General features: G+C 42.7%; 1 protein-coding gene across 1 annotated transcript in view; it reads right to left on the bottom strand.

Annotated features, from left to right (window-relative positions):
- Positions 1–21,259, bottom strand: part of LOC137367030 (sialic acid-binding Ig-like lectin 15) — a 66,194-nt gene extending 44,935 nt beyond the window's left edge. The window contains exon 1 of the mRNA XM_068028526.1: positions 21,109–21,259. Within this exon, the coding sequence (XP_067884627.1) occupies positions 21,109–21,259 (151 nt within the window). The remainder of the gene's footprint in view (positions 1–21,108) is intronic.
- Between the last annotated feature and the right edge of the window lie 905 nt (positions 21,260–22,164).

Genomic DNA, 22,164 nt, shown 5'->3' with positions numbered 1-22,164 from the left:
AATGCATGGACTGTGGGTAATAAGACCAGTGAGGTACAGGTGCAGATTGCCTTGTGGAAATGTGATGTTGAGGCTTGAACAGAGACCAGGCTCAAAGAAGGGCTGGACTGGGTGTTGAATATTCCTGGATACAAGGTGTTCAGGAAAGGTAAGAAAGGGAAAAAGGGGGAGGAGTGGCGGTATTGTTGAAGGAAACTGTTGCAGTGCTGGAGAAAAAGGATGTCCCAGAGGGGTCGAGGACAAAATCAATTTGGCTAGAGCTAAGGAAGAAAAAAGATACAGTTACATTGCTCAGTGTTATCTACAGGCCACCAGCTAGTGGGAAGGACGTGGAGGAACAAATTTGCAAGAAAATTCCAGTGAGCTGCAAAAATTATCGGGTAGTTATAATGGGGGTCTTTAATTATCCAAACATAGACTGGGATAATAGGAGTGTAAAGGTCAGTGACGGGCAAGAGTTCCTAGAGTGTGTTCACGAAAATGTTTTACAACAGTATGTTGCTAGTCCAACAAGAAAGGAGGCACTGCTAGACCTGGTTCTTGGGAATGAGGTGGGCCGATTGGATCAAGTATCAGTAGGAGAGCATTTAGGGGATAGTGATCATTGGATCATAAGGTTTAGGCTGACTATGGAAAAGGACAAAGAGCAATCCAGAGTAAGAATAATCAACTTCAATGGGAGAAGAATGGAGTTGGGCGAATAAATTAGAGTTAAAAGCTGGCAGGAAAACCGGTCGATGACAATGGGGAAAAGTAGGGCAAACAAATCCAGAGCTCCCTGGATGACAAAAGAGGTAAAGATTAATATAAAGAAGAAAAAGTGTGCTTGTGACAGATGCCAGGTAGAAAATACTATTGAGAACCAGGCTAAATATAAAATGTCCAGTGGGGAAGTGAAAAATCAAATAAGAGAAGCAAAGAGAGAGCATGAAAAGAGACTGGCAACTAGCATTAAAGGGAATCCCAAAGTTTTCTATAGGAATATAAATAGTAAAAGGGTGGTAAAAGGAGGAGTGGGGACTATTAGGGACCAGAAAGGGGATTTACACATGGAGTTAAAGGGCATAGCTGAGGTATTAAATTTGCATCTGTCATTACCAAGGACGAAGATGCAACCTAAGCATTGTTGAAAGAGGAGGCAAGTCAGACATTAGAGGGTTTAAAATTGACAATGAGGAAGTATTAGATAGGCTGTCTGTACTTAAAGAGGATAAAGCACCAGGACCAGATGAGATGCATCCAAGGATATTGAGGGAAGTGACAGTGGAAATCGCAGAGGCACTGGCCATAATTTTTCAGTCTTCCTTATACTCGAGGGTGGTGCCAGAGGTCTGGAGAATTGCAAACATTACTCCCTTGTTCAAAAAAGGGTGTAAAGATAAGCCCAGCAACTACAGGCCAGCCAGTTTGACTTCAGCGGTGGGAAAACTTCTAGGAAAAATAATTTGGGACAAAATCAATAGTCACATGGACAAATACGAGTTAATTAAGGAAAACCAGCATGGATTTCTTAATGGAAAATCATGTTTAACTAATTTGCTCGAGTTTTTTGAGGAGGTAACAGAGAGGGTTGATGAGGGCAATGCTGTTGATGTAGTGTACATGGACTTTCAAAATGCGTTTGATACAGTGCCACATAACAGACTTGTGAACAAACCTGTAGCTCATGGAATAAGCAGGACAGTAACAACATGGATACGGAATTGGCTGAGTGACAGGAAACAAAGAGCAGTGGTTAATGGATGTTTTTCGGACTGCAGGAATGTTTGTAGTGGAGTTCCCCAGGGATCAGTGTTGGGACCCTTGCTTTTCCTGATATATATTAATGACCTAGACCTTGGTGTACAGGGCACAATTTCAAAGTTTGCAGATGATACAAAACATTGTGAACTGTGAGGAGGATAGTGTAGAACTACAAAAGGACATAGACAAGTTGGTGGAAGGGGAAGACAGGTGGCAGATGAAGTTCAATGCTGAGAAATGTGAAGTGATTCATTTTGGTAGGAAGAACATGGAGAGGCAATATAGAATAAAGAGTACAATTCTAAAGGGGGTGCAAGAGCAGAGGGACCTAGGTATATACGTGCATAAGTCATTGAGAGTCTGGGGCTTTATTAATAAGGGCATAGAGTACAAGAGCAAGAAAGTTTTGTTGAACTTGTATAAGACACTAGATTGTCCTCAGCTGGAGTATTGCGTTGAATTCTGGGCACCGCACTTGAGGAAAGATGTGAGGGCATTGGAGAGAGTACAGAAAAGATTCACCAGAATGGTTCCAGGGATGAGGAATTTCAGTTATGAAGATAGATTGGAGAAGTTAGGACTGTTTTCCTTGGAGAAGAGAAGGCTGAGAGGTGATTTGATAGAGGTATTCATAATCATGAAGGGTCTGGAAAGAGTAGCTAGAGAAAAACTGTTCCCACTCATGAAAGGATTGAGAATGAGAAGGCACAGATTTAAAGTATTTGGTAAGAGAAGCAAAAGTGACATGAGGAAAAACTTTTTCCTGCAGCAAGTGGTTAAGGTCTGGAATGCACTGCCTGAGAATGTGGTGGAGGCAGGTTCAATTGAAGCATTCAAAAGGGAATTAGACAGTTATATGAAAAGGAAGAATGTGCAAGGTTATGGAGAGAAGGCAGGGGAATGGAACTGAGGAAATTGCTCTTTCAGAGAGCCAGTGCGGAGACAATGGCCTCCTTCTGCACTGTAACGATTCTGTGATTCTGTGAAATCAACACTGCTGCTTCAGAGGGAAAAAGGACAAGCTGCAACAATATTAAGATTTCTGAGTGGATGACAGAGTGGATGAGAGTGAATGAAAAAATGCATGTGTGTTTTCCAGTGTTTTCTCTTTTTTTTAACTCCTATAATGAAATGCATCCATTGTCACATTTCATTTGGCGTGGTCCAGAGGTGTGACGGAAGCCCCACATGCCAAATGGAAATATTAATTTCATCATATGGAACTTTGCCTGAGACTTGTACTGGACATTGTTACAAATAACTTTTGAAAACGCAACAGCTGGCAGCCAAGCTGGCCACGCACAATTTGCATATGAAAACACCAAAGAATCGGGCCGGAGACAGATGTGATTACTCAGTCGAGCCAGGTCAATGGGATGCTCTCCGATTCATTTATCTGGGATAACCTTATCAATGGGGGTCGTCAAAAGCCATCGACATCCATTGACATTGAAAGAGCCAAACCTCCCACTATCAAGTATGTCTGAACAGCTCGGGGGAAAATTTCAAAGATCATTCCGGAAGATGCTGATTCAAACACAAAGAGGTGGTCACATCACATGACTGCTTGGCCCACTCAGGAGATTTGTGAGTGGTGACTCAGAAGCCAGACAGTAACTGGGATCTAGCTAGGGAACAGCATCTCTCTCTCTCTCTCTCCAGTACAGATCCTGAGAAGCCTCAAGCTGACGCTGGTGGAAGACAAGTTTACAGATCCTTACAGTCAGCAACCAGGGGACAAGGATAAAGTCCCTCTCCTGCCTTCCAGAACCTGAGAAGCCAGCCCGACCCGTGCATATGGCCCAGCGAAGACTTCAGGACTACAATTTCAACTAAAGACTCTGGGACTGAGATTCAGTATTTAAACTGCATTTATTAAGGATTCTACTCCAACCTCCCAAAATTTGCTTTTCCCTCTGTAATTTATTTGTGTGTGTGTGTGTGTGTGTGTGGCTCTTGTGTGAATATGGGCATGGAGGCGCAGTGTATTTTAGTAATATTAACCGGTTTAGAGTGATAAGGTTAATAAACTTACATCTTTCTTGTTTACACTCAAAAATACCTGTCTTGTTGGTTCATTTGCAATTATATTAGGAAAACTGGAGCAATTGTTCACTGAGGTGGTCAGTTAAATCACTGTGTTAAAAAAAGATAAACCCTGTTGTGGTCAACCCAGAGAAGAGGCGAAAGAGGAGCCTGAGATCCCTTCCTCGCCTTTTCGTAACAACCTGAGCTGCCCAGGTGGGAGTCACTTTCAAACAAAAAACAAAGAAACCTAAAATGTTGAAGAATCTAGTGAGCCATTTTAATTTTAACCCAGAACCAGGAGAAGCAACCATGGGATCTGATACTGAAAACAGGGCCCTAGCTAGAATTCAGAAAGAGAGGGAGGAGTTGCACTTGAGAAAAGAGGAAAGGGTTTCAACTTCAAAAGGAAAAAGAGGAAGAAGAGTTTCAACTTCAAAAGGAAAGGCAGGAAGCGGTGAGAAAGTTTGAGTTAGAAAGGCTGCAAGTACAAGGTGAGAATGCAACCAGCCACTCAAACTAGATCCACAATTCGCAAAGTAACTTTGCTGTTTTAAGATACTCACAATTTGTGCCAAAATGTAATAAGGAAGAGGTCGAGCTCCATTTTATCTCCTTTGAAAAAATAGATACAGACTAGGATGGCCAAAAGAATATTGGACCCTCCTCGTACAAGATGAATTGGTGGGTAGAGCTTGTGAAGTTCATTCCATGTTATCAGAAGAAAGCTCCTCTGATTAAGAACAGACTAAAACTGCGATCTTAAATGCATACGTGCCTATCAGCCGCAGGTTTGAAATGCTAGGAAAAAACCTGCCCAAACCTTTATTGAATTTGAAAGAATTAAACTCATGGCTTTCGTTCACAGGATCCGATCTCTCAAGTTAGAATCTCAAATGGAAATTTGAGAGAAATAATTGTACGAGAAGGATTTAAAAATAGCATCCCCCTCAACATAAAGACTCATATGGAGGAGCAAAGAATTACAAGGGTAAGAGAAGCTGCTGAAATGGCAGATGATTATGTGCTTACTCAAAAATCCTTTTTCATGGAAAACCCATCTATAATAATCGCAAGAGTTCTGGGAAGGACAGAAAGTGGATTAATAATAATAAAAGATGGGGTGCTGGTGAAAAGGGAACCAAAAGTGAGAATGCAAGAAGACCTGCACCAGTAAGGAAATAAAGTGCAAAGGGCAGGAATGTTTTCCACAGACCTGTGTGTTTCCATTGCAGTAAAACGTGGCATGTGAAAGCTGGAATTTAAAGGGGAGACAGTAAATTTTGTAGGAGTTCACAGAGCTGAGTTGGAAAAGGAGCCCAAGTAGGCAACAAGGCAGACAAGCCTGTGACCCGAACCACTGTAATACACTCCTCAAAGAATACTGTCCCAGATGTAGCAGAAGTAGAAAAGATTCCTGAAGGTTATCAGGATTTTGTTTGAAAGGGAAAGGTGTCCCATATCCCTCTAATGAGACAGGAAAATCCATTGTTCTGCTCTGAGATTCATTGGCCACTCACTCCTTAATGCTGGGTAAAAGGATGACCGTTCCACCAGACAGCTCAATCAAGGCAAAGGTTCTGGTAAGAGGCACTGAAGATGGATACATGTCAGTGCTCTTGTATTGGATCCACCTACACTAGTATCTGGACCAGTTACAATAGGGATTATTCATTGTCTGCCTGTGGCCGGAATAGATTTGCAGCTCGGCGATGTGTTGGCTGGAGGTAAAGTGATAGCAGCCCCAGTGGTCTTAAACCAGCCAAATGAGGCCAAAGAGAAAGAACAAATACAGAAAGAACATAGGAACTTGGAAACATAGGATCATAAGAACTAGGAGCAGGAGTCGGCCATTCAGCCCCTTGAGCCTGTTCCACTAATCAACTTGATCATGGCTGATCTTCCACTTCAACACCATTTTCCTGCACTATCCCCATATCCCTTGACATCTTTAATGTCTAGAAATCTATCAGTCTTTTCCTTGGACATACTCAATGACTGAGCCTCAATAGCCCTCTGTGGTAGAGAATTCAACAGATACACCAGACTCTGCATGAAGAAATTCCTTCTCATCTCAGTCCTAAATGGCCTATCTCTTATTCTGAGTCTGTGTCCCCTGGTTCTAGACGCCTCAAGCCAGGGGAAACATCTTACCTGCAAGAACCCTGTCGAGCCCTGTAAGAATTTTGTATGCTTCAGTGAGATCACCACTCATTCTTCTAAATTCTAGAGAATATAGGCCCAGTCTCCTCAATCTCTCCTCGTAGTACAATCCGACCATCCCAAGGATCAGTCTGGCAAACCGCTATTACACTCCCTGTATGGAAAGTATATCCTTCCTTAGGTAAGGAGACCAAAACTATACACAATACTCCAGGTGCAGTCTCACCAAGGCTCTACACAATTGCAGCAAGACTCCTTTACTCCTCTACTCACATCCTCTTACAATAAAGTCCAACATAGCATTTGCCTTCCTAATTGCTTGCTGCACCTGCAGGTTAGCTTTCAGTGACTTATGAACAAGGACACCCAGGTCCCTTTGGACATCAACACTTCCCAATCTCTCACCATTTAAGAAATACTCTGCATTTCTGTTCTTCCCAGCAAAGTGAATAACTTCACAGCTGGAATTTTACACCTCCTACAGGAGTGGGCTAGTGGCATGGGTGGGGGGGGAGTTGTAAAATTGAGTGGGAGGCACGCTGTGCCATTCCCGACGCCTTGCCGACTCCACTACAAATTTACCAGGGGCAGTGGCGGCGTGAAACGGCCAAGACAATTGTCCCTGGTGAAGCCTCACAAACCTTTATCCGGGACCGGCGTCCCTCTTGCTGCCGAATCTTGGTGGAGTTCCAGCAGTAGCGCTGCTGGTACTGAGAGCTGCTGGCCCACTGATTGGCAGAAGTCCCACCTAAGGCCAACTTAGGGCCTGGGGGACATATGATCTTGGTGTTGCTCCCAGGCCTGGCGAAGGCGGGCTTGCCCCTGACGTTATGGATGGTGGGTGGAGCCTCCCACCCAACCTCAAATTCCGGCCCACATTTTTCCACGTTATATTCCATCTGCCATGTTCCTGCCAACTCACTTGGCCTGTCTTTTCTTTAATTCATTCATGGGATGTGGGCGTCACTGGCCAGGCCAGCATTTATTGCCCATCCCTAATTGCCCTTGAGAAGGTGGTGGTGAGCTGCCTTCTTGAACCGCTGCAGTCCATGTGGGCTAGGTACACCCACAGTGCTGTTAGGAAGGGAGTTCCAGGATTTTGACCCAACGACAGTGAAGGAACGGCGACATAGTTCCAAGTCAGGATGGTGTGTGACTTGGAAGCGAACTTGCAGGTGGTGGTGTTCCCATGCATTTGCTGCCCTTGTCCTTCTAGTTGGTAGAACTCACGGGTTTGGAAGGTGCTGTCTAAGGAGCCTTGGTGCGTTGCTGCAGTGCATCTTGTAGATGGTACACACAGCTGCCACTGTGCGTCGGTGGTGGAGGGAGTGAATGTTTGTAGATGGGGTGCCAATCAAGTGGGCTGCTTTGTCCTGTTGTCGAACTTCTTGAGTGTTGTTGGAGCTGCACCCATCCAGACAAGTGGAGAGTATCCCATCACACTCCTGACTTGTGCCTTGTAGATTGTGGACAGGCTTTGGGGAGTCAGGAGGTGAGTTACTCGCCTCAGAATTCCCTACCTCTGACCTGCTCTTGTAGCCACAGTATTTATATGGCTACTCCAGTTCAGTTTCTGGTCAATGGTAGCCCTAGGATGTTGATAGTGGGGGATTCAACGATGGTAATGCCATTGAATGTCAAGGGGAGATGGTTAGATTCTCTCTTGTTGGAGATGGTCGTTGCCTGGCACTTGTGTGGCGCAAATGTTACTTGCCACTTATCAGCCCAAGCCTGGATATTGTCCAGGTCTTGCTGCATTTCCACACAGACTGCTTCAGTATCTGATGAGTCACAAATGCTACTGAACATTGTGCAATCATCAGCGAACATCCCCAATTCTGACCTTATGATTGAAGGAAGGTCATTGATGAAGCAGCTGATGATGGTTGGGCCGAGGACACTACCCTCAGGAACTCCTGCAGTGATGTCCTGGAGCTCAGGTGATTGACCTCCAACAACCACAACCATCTTACCTTGCGCTAGTTATGACTCCAACCAGCAGAGGACTTTCCCCCTGATTCCCATTGACCTCAGTTTTGCTTGGGCTCCTTGATGCCATACTCGGTCAAATGCTGTCTTGATGTCAAGGGCAGTCACTCTCACCTCACACCTTGAGTTCAGCTCTTTTGTCCACGTTTGAACCAAGGCTGTAATGAGGTCAGGAGCTGAGTCGCTGTGGCAGAACCCAAACTGAGCGTCACTGAGCAGCTTATTGCTAAGCAAGTGCCGCTTGATGGCACTGTTGATGACACCTTCCATCACTTTACTGATGATTGAGAGTAATCCCCTTGATGCTTCTTTGCATCCCCTCACAACTCACATTCCCACTGTTACCATATCCATGATATTAAGTATGTATTGATGCCCTGCTTTTGTTTTTGGCAAGGTTCCTACACAATCTACTAACACGCTGCTAAATGGTTCCTCAATCACTGATGTGGGAACTAGCGGTGCTGGTTTTATGGTAGGTTGTGGTTTTCCCACCATTTGACAGGTATGGCATGTCCTACAAAATTGTCTCACATCCTTTGTAAAACCTGACCAGGCTTATGTGTGATTTGGTCTTTCAAATTCCCCTATGTCCTGCAAAAGGAATGTCGTGTGCTAACCTTAATAATCCTTGGCGATATTTAGGTCGTTCCACTATCTGTTCAACAACTGTCCAGCCTTTGTCTGCAGGCCTATGAGGCGGTCTCCATTTCCTCCTCAAAACCCCGTTTGCCATATAACAGCCTTCTGGGACTCCTGTCTCCTCAGCTTCTGACAGAACTCTCTGTGCTATTCGGTATATCTCTGGATCAGCTTGCTGTGCTGCAATGATAGACGATCTGTTAAACAACTCATTTGGATTATCTAAATCCCCAAATAAGGGTTTCAGATACTTGGCTATCTATTTGTGGTGCCCCTTTTACCTCCAACAATGGATCCTGTTTAGCCATTGCTCGGGTAACTATACACGCAGGAAATATCCACGAAAAATTGTTCCAGTAATTGCTCCATTTCCTTAATTTCACTTGGTTTCTCTGTAACTTTAGGAGACACTGATACTTTTGATCCAGAAATCATTTCCTCGGAGTAGATCAGTTCCCTTCACTGGTAAACTATGGACAACACCTACAGTAACTATCTCAGATATTAAGTCACTCTCTAGGCATACTTTATACAAAGATATGCGTATATACACCCCGCCAATTCCATTAAGTAAAACTTTAGGGTTCAAGGCACTCTCTGGTGGAACCCTTATATCTTTCTCTAGCAAGAGCGATTAGGTTGCTCCTGTGTCGCTGAGTATAATGATAGGTTTTCCTGTCTCACTTACAGGAGTTACTCACCCCTTTGACAGAAATTCATTGTAACTCTCAGGTATTTTATTCTTAACCTCTACACTCTTTTAGTTCTAGTATCTGGTTTCATAGCTGTCATCAAAGCTATAGCCTGGTCTGCTATACTCTCAGTCTTTTCCTCTGCATTAACTTTGCATACCCCAACAGATCCTATGGGTTTACCTCACTATTTCCAGCACTCTGAACGAACATGGCCCGTTTTGTTACAATGATAACACTTTGGCTTGCGAACCTCACTTCTATCCTCAGCACCTTCCTTTCTGACCTGAGGAGGTGATCCTGAGGCATTCCCAGCTGTTCCTTCTTGTCCCCGGCTACTTGCTTTCCTTTCACTCTCCCAATTTCTATCCTTCTCAGGTTTATGGGGGTGACGGACAAAAGAGGTTGGCTTATTCACAAGCTCAAAATCATCAGCAATCTCTGCTGCTTGCCTAGCTTTCAAAACTTTCAGGTTATCTATATGAGTTCCCACTACTGAAGGAATGGCGTTTTTAAAGTCTTCTAAGAGAATCAATTCTCAAAGGTTCTCATATGTGGTTTCTATCTTTAATGCCTGTATCCAATGGTCAAAAATAATTTGCTTCACCCTCTCAAATTCTCAATATGTCTGCCCAGTCAATCTCCGTAAGTTCCTAAACTTCTGACCGTAAGCATCAGGGACTAACTCATACACAGTGAGAATAGCCTTTTTTGCCATCTCATAATCTGCAGAAGCCTCTTCAGGAAGCATGGCATAAACTTAATGAGCTCTGCCTACCAACCTGCCCTGCATAAGCAGTGTCCAGCTTTCTTTCGGACATTTCATCTGTTTGGCTATTTTTACGAAAGATATGAAAACTGCCTCTACGTCCCTTTCCTCAAATGTAGGAAGAGACTGTATAAATTTAAACAGCTTTTCGCTGGGTCCTGAGCTAAATTCGGATTCTTCCTGACCTGAACTTTCTCTGGATTCAAGACCATCCCTTTGTTTTAGTTCCATCTCTTTTAATTTAAATTCCCACTCTTTCTCCCATCCTCTTTCTGGAATTCAAGCTTAAGTCTTTTGTTGTTTCTTTCTCTTGTTCAAGTTTACTTATTACTATTGCTTTTTCTTTTTCTCTTTCCTCTTTTTACAATTCAAGTTTTCTTAATTCCCTTTCATCCTCAAGTTTTTTCATTTCTAACTGAATCCTAGCCAATACCACTGCATCACTCTCTGAACTATTGCTTTCTTGTTCCTCATATTCTCCTTCATCATCTTCTTCTCCTAATTCCAGATGTTGGACTATTATGTCAATTATCTCTGCTTTTTTGGCACCTAATTTCAATTCTAACCCCAATTTTGCTGCCAATTCTTTTAATTTATTCTGAGTTAAAGTTATCAAGTCACTCAGGGAAACATTCTGCTTTCCCAAAACCTCTGCTGCAACCATTAATGCCATTATAATGGTATAGACTTTACCTTATTATACAAGAGATCTGGTTCTTTATTTCTTTGTAATTGGCGTTACATTAGATCCCAACAATTGAGTTTCCAATTGACCCCAATTTAAATATGTTATCCCAGAAATGAGTAATTAATATGATTCCAATTGCAAACCCTCCAAATTAGTCTCATTCTGACCCCAGATGTGAGCCATTTAATTAAAATAAGATTCAATCATGAGCGAGCCCCCAATTAATATGTTACGACATGACCGCTCAAGACAAAGCCCCTAATAAAAATATACAATTCTAATTGCGGTGGGAGCAATGCACTGTCAATTGAGACCTGTCACTCCACAGATTGCCTAACTTTAAACTTTCCAAACTAAGGAAAATCACAGGCGAATTGAACCATCTATTAACCCCTGAATGGTATGAACTAAACCAGGTGTCTTTAGATCAACAAATTAACTGTTTATTAGAAAAACTAAATTCTTAAACACTATTAAGATAAAACAACAGTTAAAAATAGAAGTAACAAAGTCCTTGCAGATTTACACTCCTGTCGAAATGGAATCTTCCCAATGTAGAAACTATCCAATGTTGCTCGAAGTCTTCGCAGTTGTCTGATGGGGGATGGTGGGGGGGAAGGTTCTCCAACAGTAGGACAATCACTAGTCTAGTTCAGCAGTTGAAGTGTTGTTCTTCTTGTCCAGCGATGAACACAGCAACAGTTTGCTACCACTTTCAAAGAAATCAATGTGGCTTAACTTTTAGAATTTTGAGGGGGTGGGGGGGGGGTAAAATAGTCTAAATTTACTTTCTTCAGTTTAAATTAACAGAGATCTCTGGTCAGTTCATGCTGGCCCAGCTGTCTGTCGGTTAGAACAATCTGTCTCAAATAAAAAGCCACTTTAAAAGTCAATCGTAGCATTGTATACCGACCCTCAATCTCCGAGTGGTTATATCCAAGGCAACCAGGATGCACCCTTGGAACCTGGTTGGCTCTCTCTCCACATGGTTGTATCCACGGGCAACCAAAATGCACCTTCTTGGTAACTCCTGAGGCTTGCTTGTTCTTAAAGCAGTTCAGATCTTTTGGCATCTCAAAGGCACACCACATATTTTCCCCCCAAAAAACAACAGGATCATAAGAGCAACTAGTTTTGTGCCATCAGCAAACTTGAAAATATTATATTTGGTGCCCATGTCCAAATCATTGATATATATTGTGATGATTCTTGCAGTACCCAGCTAGTCATGGCCTGTTTATTCCTACTCTCCATTTTCTGTCCATTAATCAATTTTCAATCTATGCCAGTATATTACCCCTAATCCCATGTGTTCTAATTTTGCTTACGAATCTCCTATGTGGGACCTTATTGAATGCCTTCTGAAAATCCAAATATATCACATCCACTGGTTTCCCCTTATCTATTCTGCAAGTTATATCCTCAAAAAACTCTAACAGGTTTGTCAAACATGATTTCCCTTTCATAAATCCATGTTGACTCTGCTCAATCCTACCATCATTTTCTAAGTGTCCAGTTGTAACATCCTTTAAAGTAGATTTTAGCATTTCCCCTACTACTGATGTCAGACTTACAGGTCTGTAGTTCCCCAGTTTTCTCTCCCTCCTTTCTTAAATAGTGGGGTTACATTTGCTACCTTTCAATCTCCAGAAACCATTCGAAAATCTATAGAATTTTGGAAGATGATCACCACGCATTATCTCTACAACCACCTCTTTCAACACTTTGGGATATAGATCATCAAGTCTAGGGGATTTATAAATTTTCACTCCCATTAATTTATTCGGTACTACTTTTTTTTAACTAATACTAATTTTGTTCAGTACCTCATTCCTGCTCGTCCCTTGGTTCTTTAGTTTTTTGGCAATTTTTTTGTATCTTTCTCTGTTAAGACAGACACAAAGTATTTGTTTAGTTTCTCTGCCATTTCCTATTCCCCATTATAAATTCCCCTATCTTTGCCTGTAATGGGCCCACGTTTGTCTTTGCTAATCTTTTCCTTTTTACATACCTATAGAAGCTTTTACAGTCCGTTTTTATATTTCTCACTAGTTTACTTTCATATTTTATTTTCTACTTCTTTATCAGTTTCTTGCTCCTCCATTGCTGAATTCTAAACTGCTCCCAATCCTCAGGCTTACTACTTTTTTGGCAACTTTGTAAGCCTCTTCCTTTGATCTAACATAATATTTAACTCCTCTATTTATGCATTGTTGGATCACCTTTCCTGTTGGGCTTTTTTTGTCTCAAAGGAATGTAAATTTGTTGTAAACCATGTATTAATTCTTTAAATGCTGCCCATTGTCTGTCTACCATCATACCTTTTAATGTATCTTCCCAACCAACATGCCCCTCATACCTTTGTAGTTTCCTTTGTTTAGATTTAACCCTAATTTCAGTTGAACGACATCACTTTCAAACTTAAAGTAAAATTCTACGATATTATGGTCACTCTTTCCTAGAATTCATTTATAATGAGATTATTAATCAACGCTTTCTCATTGCACATTGAGATCCAAAATAGCCCGTCTTCTAGTTCGTTCCTCAACATACTGTTCTAAAAAACCATCTCATATACATTCCAGGATTTTGTCCTTCATAACATTAATGCTAATTAGGTTTACCCCAACAGTATGTAGAATAAATTCCCCATGATTACTGCATTACTCTTATTATATGCTCCTACCAATGTTTGCTGTCCCTTCTGTTAGTTAGCTCTCACCAAACTGATTCTACATCTTGATCTTTCACTCTAAGATCCTCTCTCATTAACGTACTGATCTCATCCTTTATTAACAGTGCTACCCCACCTCCTTTTCCTTTTTGCCTATCCTTCGGAAGTGTCTAATACCCTTGAACATTCAATTCCCAGCCTTGATCACCCTGCAGCCATGTCTCCATAATGGCAATCAGATCATATCTATTTACTTCTATTTGTGCTGTCAATTCATCTACTTTGTTGTGAATGCTGTGTGCATTCAGATAGAGTGCCTTTAGTTCTGTCTTTTTATTATATTCACAACCTCTGGCCTTATCTGTTGGTGCACTCTTACGCTCTGTCCCTTTCTGCCACACTTAGATGATCAATTCCTTTATTACTAACTTGCTCTCTTGCCTTCTCCTCTCTCTTTAAATTATCTAATCTTCTCTCAGTTGATCCCATCACCCCCACTATTTAGTTTAAAATCCTCTCTACCACCCTAGTTATACGACTCGCCACAAAACTGGTCCCAGCATGGTTCAGGTGAAGAACGTCCCAATGATAAGAGCTCTCACTTTCCCCAGTACTGGTGCCAGTGCCCAATGAATCAAAACGAATATCTACCACACCGGACTCTGAATCATACATTTAACCCTCTAATCTAATTTACCCTCTAACAATTTGCTCATAGCTCAGTTAATGATCCAGAGATTATTGCCTTTGAGGGTCTACTTTATAATTTAGCCCCCAGCTGCTCATACTCCCTAGGTAGAACCTCTTTCATAGTCCTATCTATGTCGTTGTTACCCATGGACTACGACAACTGGATCCTCCCCCTCCCACTGCAAGTTTCTCTTCAGACCCGAGCAGATGTCCCGAACCCTGGCACCGGGCAGGCAACACAGCCTTCTGGACTCTCGCTCTTGGCCGCTGAGAACTTTGTCTATCCCCCTTACTACACTATCTCCTACTCCCGCCACATTTCTCCTTACTCCCTCCACTTGAATTTCTTTCTGTACCATGGTGCCATAGTCAGTTTGCTCATCTGCAGTCCTCGCTTTCATCCATACAAGCTGAAAGAACCTCAAACCTGTTGGACAATTGCAAGGGCTGAGGCTCCTCCACTTCTGCCTTCTCGATCCCCTTACTTGCCTCACTCACAGTCCCTCCTGTCCCTGACCACTGACATCAGAAGACGCTATCCTCAGCGGTGTGTGACGGCCTTCGGCCTCCAGCTCATTGACTCTGAGCCGAAACTCCTCACACTGCATATACTTACTGAAGACACGTTTACCGTGGATCACGCCAGCGTCCACCAGTTCCCACATACTGCAGCCGGAACATCACTTGCCCTGCCAGCTTTATTATGTGTTAAGTAATTTATTTTTCTTAGTTTAGAATTAATAAACCCCACTACTACTAAGCCCCACCACTACTGATAAGCTTTACTACTGCCAGTAAAGCTTACTACTAATGAAACCTCACTAATAAATTACCTGAGTCTCAGAAGATAATGTTAGACTAAACCCAATTAAAATTCCTTAGTTCATATAAGAAAAAAAAAGAAAATGTTCACCAACCAATCACTTTCCTTCTTTGCTGTAATGTCATACACCAATTTTCTTTGGAAAGCTCTGAACCCACAGACTCACCATCGTAACTTTTCAAACCCTCGCTGCTATCTCAAGGTTCCCCTCTATTTCTGGGAAGCAACTTGCTTCTTCGACAGCTACTGGAGGGTGAAAAAGAAGCACCTCTTTTCCCCTCTGCACCGAATTCCCACGAGTCAAATTCCCAGCTTCACACTCTGACTACGTCTCACGCGGCAAAGTCTTCTTTCCGTGCGCCCCTTACTCCAATCTATGGAATATTCCCTGACTGTATGGGAACTAGGTACATGGCTAAAAAAGATCCAACAGAGCAAGCTGAACCACAAAGTCAGGCCTGAGGCCTGACTGGCTGAAAATTTTTGGAGACTTGGGGAAAGAGAAGGAAGTATACAGTAAATCTTCAATTAAAGCCCAGCAGGCAGACCCTGAGTTAAAAAAGAATAGAGCAGACAGCCTGTTCTGATGCAGAGGCTGAGAAGATGCCTGAATGTTATTACTTCAAAAATGGATTAATAATAAGAAAATGGAGACCTCCGCAGTGACCTACAGAGGAGGGGTTGACAGTGGTTCACCAAATTGTACTCCGCCTAAACATTGTAGGGAGATTCTGAGGATTGTCCATGAAATCCCTATGGCTGGTGTTACGTGAGTGCTTCTATTTTTCTTTGTACAATATATTTTAAGAAATTATAGTTGGATTGTGGACACTGATTCATCTGGAATCATGAAGAGGCTGAACTTTGTGGTTGTTTTAAAAAAAAGGAAGATCAAAAGAAGGTTCTTGGTTTCAGCGAGTAAACAAGTACTGGAAAACATGTGATTTCAAGTAAACATAGCAGGGCTTGTGTTTTGACCTGAAGAGCTATTTACAAGGAAATGACAATTCAATATTTATGGTTGTCACAAGGCTTGTTTGTGAAAAGGTTTTAGTTTCATTTTGATCTGTTAAAAACAGTCAGTTGGAGTTTGCTTATTGACCTGCCAGGAGAGCAGAAGATCAAGCAGCCCATCTTTCTCTTGAAAAGCAAACCCTGTGTCAAGTGTTGCCTCCTGTATTTGAAGAAATCCGGCATGTTTGCAGAAACCTTGCATCTTTAAAGGAACTTTGCATCAAACGTGTGAGAATTGAAACCTTTGTTGCTGCACACCTGATGCAAGACCTATGTGAAGCCTTCTGTAGCTGCATCTCTTTGAATGCCTACCCAGACTAATCATGAATATCACCTGGAAAAAACTGTTCCAGGAAGATTCCATTGACAGCTGCCTATTCCCCTTTGGGACACCTCGCCAAAACAAAGGACATCCATACCTTCTTTTCAGTCAAAGTTTTTTTTTATTCCTCTTATTTCTTTGTAACAGCTGTAAACAAAAATCCTTTTTTTTGCCGGTTAACCAGTTGTGTATGTATGTGTGTGCGTGAGGGCTAGGATGAAATAAGGGGCTTTAATATTTCCATTTGTGCGTACATTTTACTTCATTATTGATTAAGACTTGGTTTAGAATAAAAAGATAATTTAGTTGTTTATTAAAGAAACCTGGTTGGTGTGCTTTATTCTAGGGGAAACATCGAGTATCTGATTGATGGCTTCGGTAAGTGGGAAAATTTACATATATGTTGTGACCTATGGAGAAGTGGGACTGAATTAACAGTGCACTCCTCCCGCCTCAGTCATAACACTGGGCACGTGGCTATCAGAAAGACCCAACATTTTTACTGGCCTCAAATCCACAAGGAGGTGGTTAAATTTTGCAAGACCTGCCATACTTGCTGGGAAACCAAACCCACAATCAAACCTACTCTAATAATCCCTACCCCTGCTTTTGAGGAACCCTTCAGCAGAGTTCTGGTTGAATGTGTGGGACCACTGACTAAAACTCGGACAGGTTACCAATACCTTCAAAGCATCATGGATATGGCCACCCAGAAGACATACCCTTAAGAAAAATTACTTCCAGAGCTCGAGTTGAGGGTCTGACACCATTTTTCACATGATACAGCTTGCCCAAAGAAATTCAGTCCAGCCAAGGAACTAATTTCCCCAACATTCCAAGTGCACAACCTTGGTATCGAACAGTTGAAATCTTCAGCATACCGCCCACAGTCTCCAGGGGTTCTGGAACGATACTATCAATCCCTGAAAACCACGATCAGGGCATTGTGCTGTGATTGCCCCCATGACTGGGATAAAGAAATTTTCTTTTTGCCGATTGTTACCAAAGATCCACCAAATGAATCCACAGACTTCAGCCCATTTGAATTGGGTTTTGAGGCCCGCTGAAACTAGTTCAAGAAAAATTCCTGAATCATAGGGAGGAAACCTCACCACTACATTTCGTGTCCACTTTTCGAGAGAGACTTTTTAAAGTCGGTGCTGTAAGAAAATAACACCTGAAAGAATCTCAGACCATGAAAAGGCAGGCAAAAAAAAAACGCAGCCCGTGAATTTAAACCAGGGGATCAGCTTCTGGTACTGTTACCATTGCAAGGCGAACCTCTAAAATCCAGATTCAGTGGCCCATACAGTCTAGGAAAAAGGTCAGTGACATGAATTACTTAATTAATACCCCAGACCAGAGAAAAAAGCAAAGACTCTGCTACGTCAATATGCTAAAACAATACCACAGCCAGGAACCAGATAGGCCAGTAAGTGTATGCCAAACAGTAAGAGCAATAGAGAAAGACAGCACTAGTGAAGACAAACTAGGCGAGGAAGAAAATCCAGAAAATTCTCAAATCGAAGCCCCCACAATAAAATTGGAAAATACAGAAATATTAAGCAGACTAGGCACCATATTCAACTATCTCTCTGACCAGCAGAGACAGGACCTAGCAACACTGCTAAGGGAGTTCGAGGAAATTTGCAGGGACAAACCGGGTTGCACATCTTTAACAATACACGATGTAGATGGAGGAGAGACACCACCAATAAAACAGAACCCATACAGACTGACCCCTGACAAACTGGCTCAGGTCATCACAGAAATCAAATAAATGCTGGACAATGATTTAATTGAACTCAGCCAAAGCAGCTGGAGCTCCCCTATTGTATTGGCAACCAAACCAGATGGATCAACCAGACTTTGCAATGACTACAGCAAAGTCAATCAGTAACAAGAACAGATTCCTATCCAATCCCCCGTATTGAGGACTGCATTAACTGAGTAGGAAGCTTCACCTACATTAGTAAAATTGACTTATTGAAAGGATATTGGCAAGTCCCCAGGACCACCCAAGCAAGAGAAATTTCAGCACTTCTCACCCCGATGCCTTATACCAATGTACAAAGATGCCTTATACAAAGAACACCCCAGCAACTTTCCAAAGACTCATGAACCAGGCGGTAGCTGGTTTAAACAACTGTGTCATCTAATTGGATGACCTATTAGTTTACAGTGATACCTGGGAAGACTACCTGAACCATTTAAGGGAACTCTTGAAGGGTTTACTGACAGCTCACCTGGAGGCCAATTTAGCAAGGAGCAAGTTCACTAAGGCTAAAGTAAGCTATTTAGGTCACATTCTAGGCCAAGGTCAGGTGTTGTCAAGGGCAGGAAAAGTGCAAGGCCTGGTAGATTTCCCCATTCCCAAAACTCAGAGGGAAATAATGCATTTCCTGGGAATGTGTGGGTTTTACCGGTTAAAGGTTTAAAGGTTGCAACCATTTCAGGAACTGTTTTAAAACAACAGGATGAAGTGTTGCAGGCTCCTTTTGGTTAAGCCTCTATCCAAAGTCAATTGGGAAATTCCTGGATTAGTTTCACTGATGGGGAATCCCAAAATCACCTTGAAATTTCTCTTCTGAAGTTGTTGGAAGATGTCGTCAGCAGGGCACCATTATGGGTACCCGCATGGGTCCTAGTTATGCCTGTCTTTTTATGGGATATGTCGAATATTCCTTCTTCCAGTCCTATTTAGGCCTCCTTCCCCAAATCTTTTTCCAGTACATTGATGACTGTATCGGTGCCGTTTCCTGCTCCCGCCCCGAACTGGAAAACTTTATCAACTTTGCTTCTAATTTCCACCCTTCTCTCACCTTTACATGGTCCATCTCCAACACTTCCCTTCCCTTCCTCGACTTCTCTGTCTCCATCTCTGGGGATAGGCTGTCTACTAATATCCATTATAAACCCATGCTTAAAACTCTCCATTTAATGACATTTTCTCCAGACTATTTTGAAGTGACACACAAACTATTTCTAAAACATTATTGGACTGCAAACTTGGCTTCTTGTGGAGGCTGGGCTCCCACAGCTCCCACAGCTACCTCGACTACACTTCTTCACACCCTGTCTCCTGTAAAGACTCCATTCTATTCTCCCAGTTTCTCCGTCTCCGACGCATCTGCTCTGATGATGCTACCTTCCATGACGGTGCTACTGATATGACCTTTTTCCTCAACCGAGGAATCCCCCCCACTGTGGTTAACAGGGCCCTCAACCGTGTCCGGCCCATTTCCTGCACCTCTACCCTCACCCCTTCCCCTCCCTCCCAGACCCGTGACAGGGTTCCCCTTGTCTTCACTTTCCACCCCATCAGCCTCCATATCCAAAGGATCACCCTCCCCATTTCCGCCACCTTCAGCGTGATGCCACTACCAACCGCATTTCCCCTCCCTTCCCCGTCAGCATTCCGAAGGGATCGTTCCCTCCGTGACACCCTGGTCCACTCCTCCATTACCCTCACCCCCTCATCCTCTTTCCACGGCACCTTCCCCTGTAATCGCAGGAGGTGTAATACCTGCCCATTTACCTCCTCTCTCCTCACTATCCCACGCCCCAAACTCTCCTTTCAGTTGAAGCAGCGATTTACTTGTACTTCTTTCAACGTAGTATACTGTATTCGCTGCTCACAATGTGGTCTCCTCTACATTGTGGAGACCAAACGCAGACTGGGTGACCGCTTTGCGGAACACCTCCGCTCAGTCTACAAGCAGGACCCCAAGCTTCTGGTTGCTTGCCATTTCAACACATACCCCTGCTTTCATGCTCACATCTCTGTCCTGGGATTGCTGCAGTGTTCCAGTGAACATCAACGCAAGCTCGAGGAACAGCATCTCATCTACCGAATAGGCACACTACAGCCTGCCGGACTGAACATTGAGTTCAATAATTTCAGAGCATGACGGGCCCTCCATTTTACTTTTATTTTTAGTTATTTTTTTATTTTTTATTTTTTTTAATATATATTCTTTGGTGTTTATTTTATTTTATTTCATCTTAGTTTTCTCAGTTTGCATACCCACTTTTTTTTTTCATGTTTGTACTTGCGGCTGTTCAATTTTCAGTCCGTTAACACCCTTTCTGTACTAAAGCTTTGTCTTTCAATGCACCATTAACAAATCTTTGCTCCGTGACCTTTTGGTCAGCTATTTGGTGACCTTGTCCTATCTACACCTTCTCCTTTGTTGTCTCTTGCCCCACCCCCGCTTTACTTGCTTGTAACGGTTTACATTTCTAATATCTGCCAGTTCTGATGAAGGGTCACTGACCTGAAACCTTAATTCTGCTTCTCTTTCCACAGATGCTGCCAGACCTGCTGAATATTTCCAGCATTTCTAGTTTTTATTTCAGCAGGGTACCTGCTTGGCTGGAGGATTCTCACAGCTGTTCTGCTGAAAAAGACTTTCTCAGGCTGCTCTGCCCCTCTCTCTCCAGAGAGATAACTTTTACGTTATCTTCATTTTTAACCTGCAATAAAACCTCAGGGACTAAGGCACCATTTTTAACAAAACATGACTGCGGTTAGTTGAGAGGTGAAAAGTGGAAGCCACCACTTACCACCTGTCTGTAACACTCCACTTAACTGATTCCTCATCCTTTGCACCATTCTAGGAAGTCTTTTCTGCAGTTTCTCCTTGGCATCATTTATCATTTCTAAAAACACCTAATTCCCTGAGCCATACAGTGGTTAATTATGATATCCCTGTGTCCAGCTGGAAACCTGATACTCACTCCACCCCTCCCCGTTTCTCTGACTCTGACTGTCGCTCCCCTGGACTTTCTCCCAATCGCGACCCTGTAGTGAAATGATAAAAATGGCAATTGGCTAACAAAATGAATTTGAACAGTTGTTGGAAAGCACCTACTGTAACCCCGCACCGAGACCGAGAGCAGGACTGCAGAAAGCCAAACGTAGAGAAACCTCATCACCAAACTCTCCGGTGTTTCGTCTTTCTCACTCGCTGCTTCGTGTCTCTTAACTCCAAAATACAGAAGTTGATCAAAGTGTTTCTTCATTTCCAGTGCAAAGATGATGGGAAATTACACAGAATACATTAGTGTTGCTCACAAAGGGAACGGTGATGAAATATGAAATGAACGGGAGGAATTATGACATAAAAGCAAACTGCTGATCTGAACTACAAATGGGCACATTTATGCCACAGACAAAATTGAAGAAGTCAGGTGACCCCCTCCTGCGCTGTCAATAAACATTTCTGTCTGTTCAAGATGAAACCCATTATCCACATCTGAATTAACTTTAGGGAATTTGAATTGAAAAACACCCCATTCCATGCACCCCCTCCAATCTTCAGGAATGGAGGTAACAAAGATTATTGTAGACAGACTGACTCTGCAGCCATAGGTATGAAGTCACATCTTTTCATCAGAATAGACAACATTTATATACCTTCATAGAACAACGCTTCCCATATCCTGGAACATAGTATGAATCATCCCAGAGGAGAGAGGCCTTAGTCACCTGACTGACACCCCAACCTGACAAGTTTCTACCTTAAAAGGGGTGAGAGAGTGAGAGGGGCAGAACAGCCAGAGAAGGGTTTTTCCAGCTTAACAGCTGTGAGAATGTTCCAGTTAAGCAGCTGCCCTGCTGACTACATCTTCTAATTACTGCAGCACAGAAATTGCAAGTTTTGTGTCATCCACAAATATTGAAATTGTGCCCCCACATCGATGTCATTAATATATATCAGGAAAAGCAGGGGTTCCAACACTGACCCCTTGAGAATGTCTTCCTCCAGTCTGAAAAAACAACCGCTCATCACTACTCTCTGTTTCCTCTCACTCCGCCAATTTTGTATCCATGCTGCTCCTGTCCCTTTTATTCCGTAGGTTCTGACATTGCTGACAAGCTTGTTATGCGGCACTTTAGCAAATGCCTTTTGGAAATCCACGTGCAC

The sequence above is a fragment of the Heterodontus francisci genome, unplaced genomic scaffold, assembly GCF_036365525.1.
Source record: "Heterodontus francisci isolate sHetFra1 unplaced genomic scaffold, sHetFra1.hap1 HAP1_SCAFFOLD_736, whole genome shotgun sequence".
Lineage (NCBI taxonomy): Eukaryota > Metazoa > Chordata > Chondrichthyes > Heterodontiformes > Heterodontidae > Heterodontus > Heterodontus francisci.
Note: the sequence above shows the minus strand (reverse complement) of the source record. Positions and strands in the feature narration are given on the sequence as shown.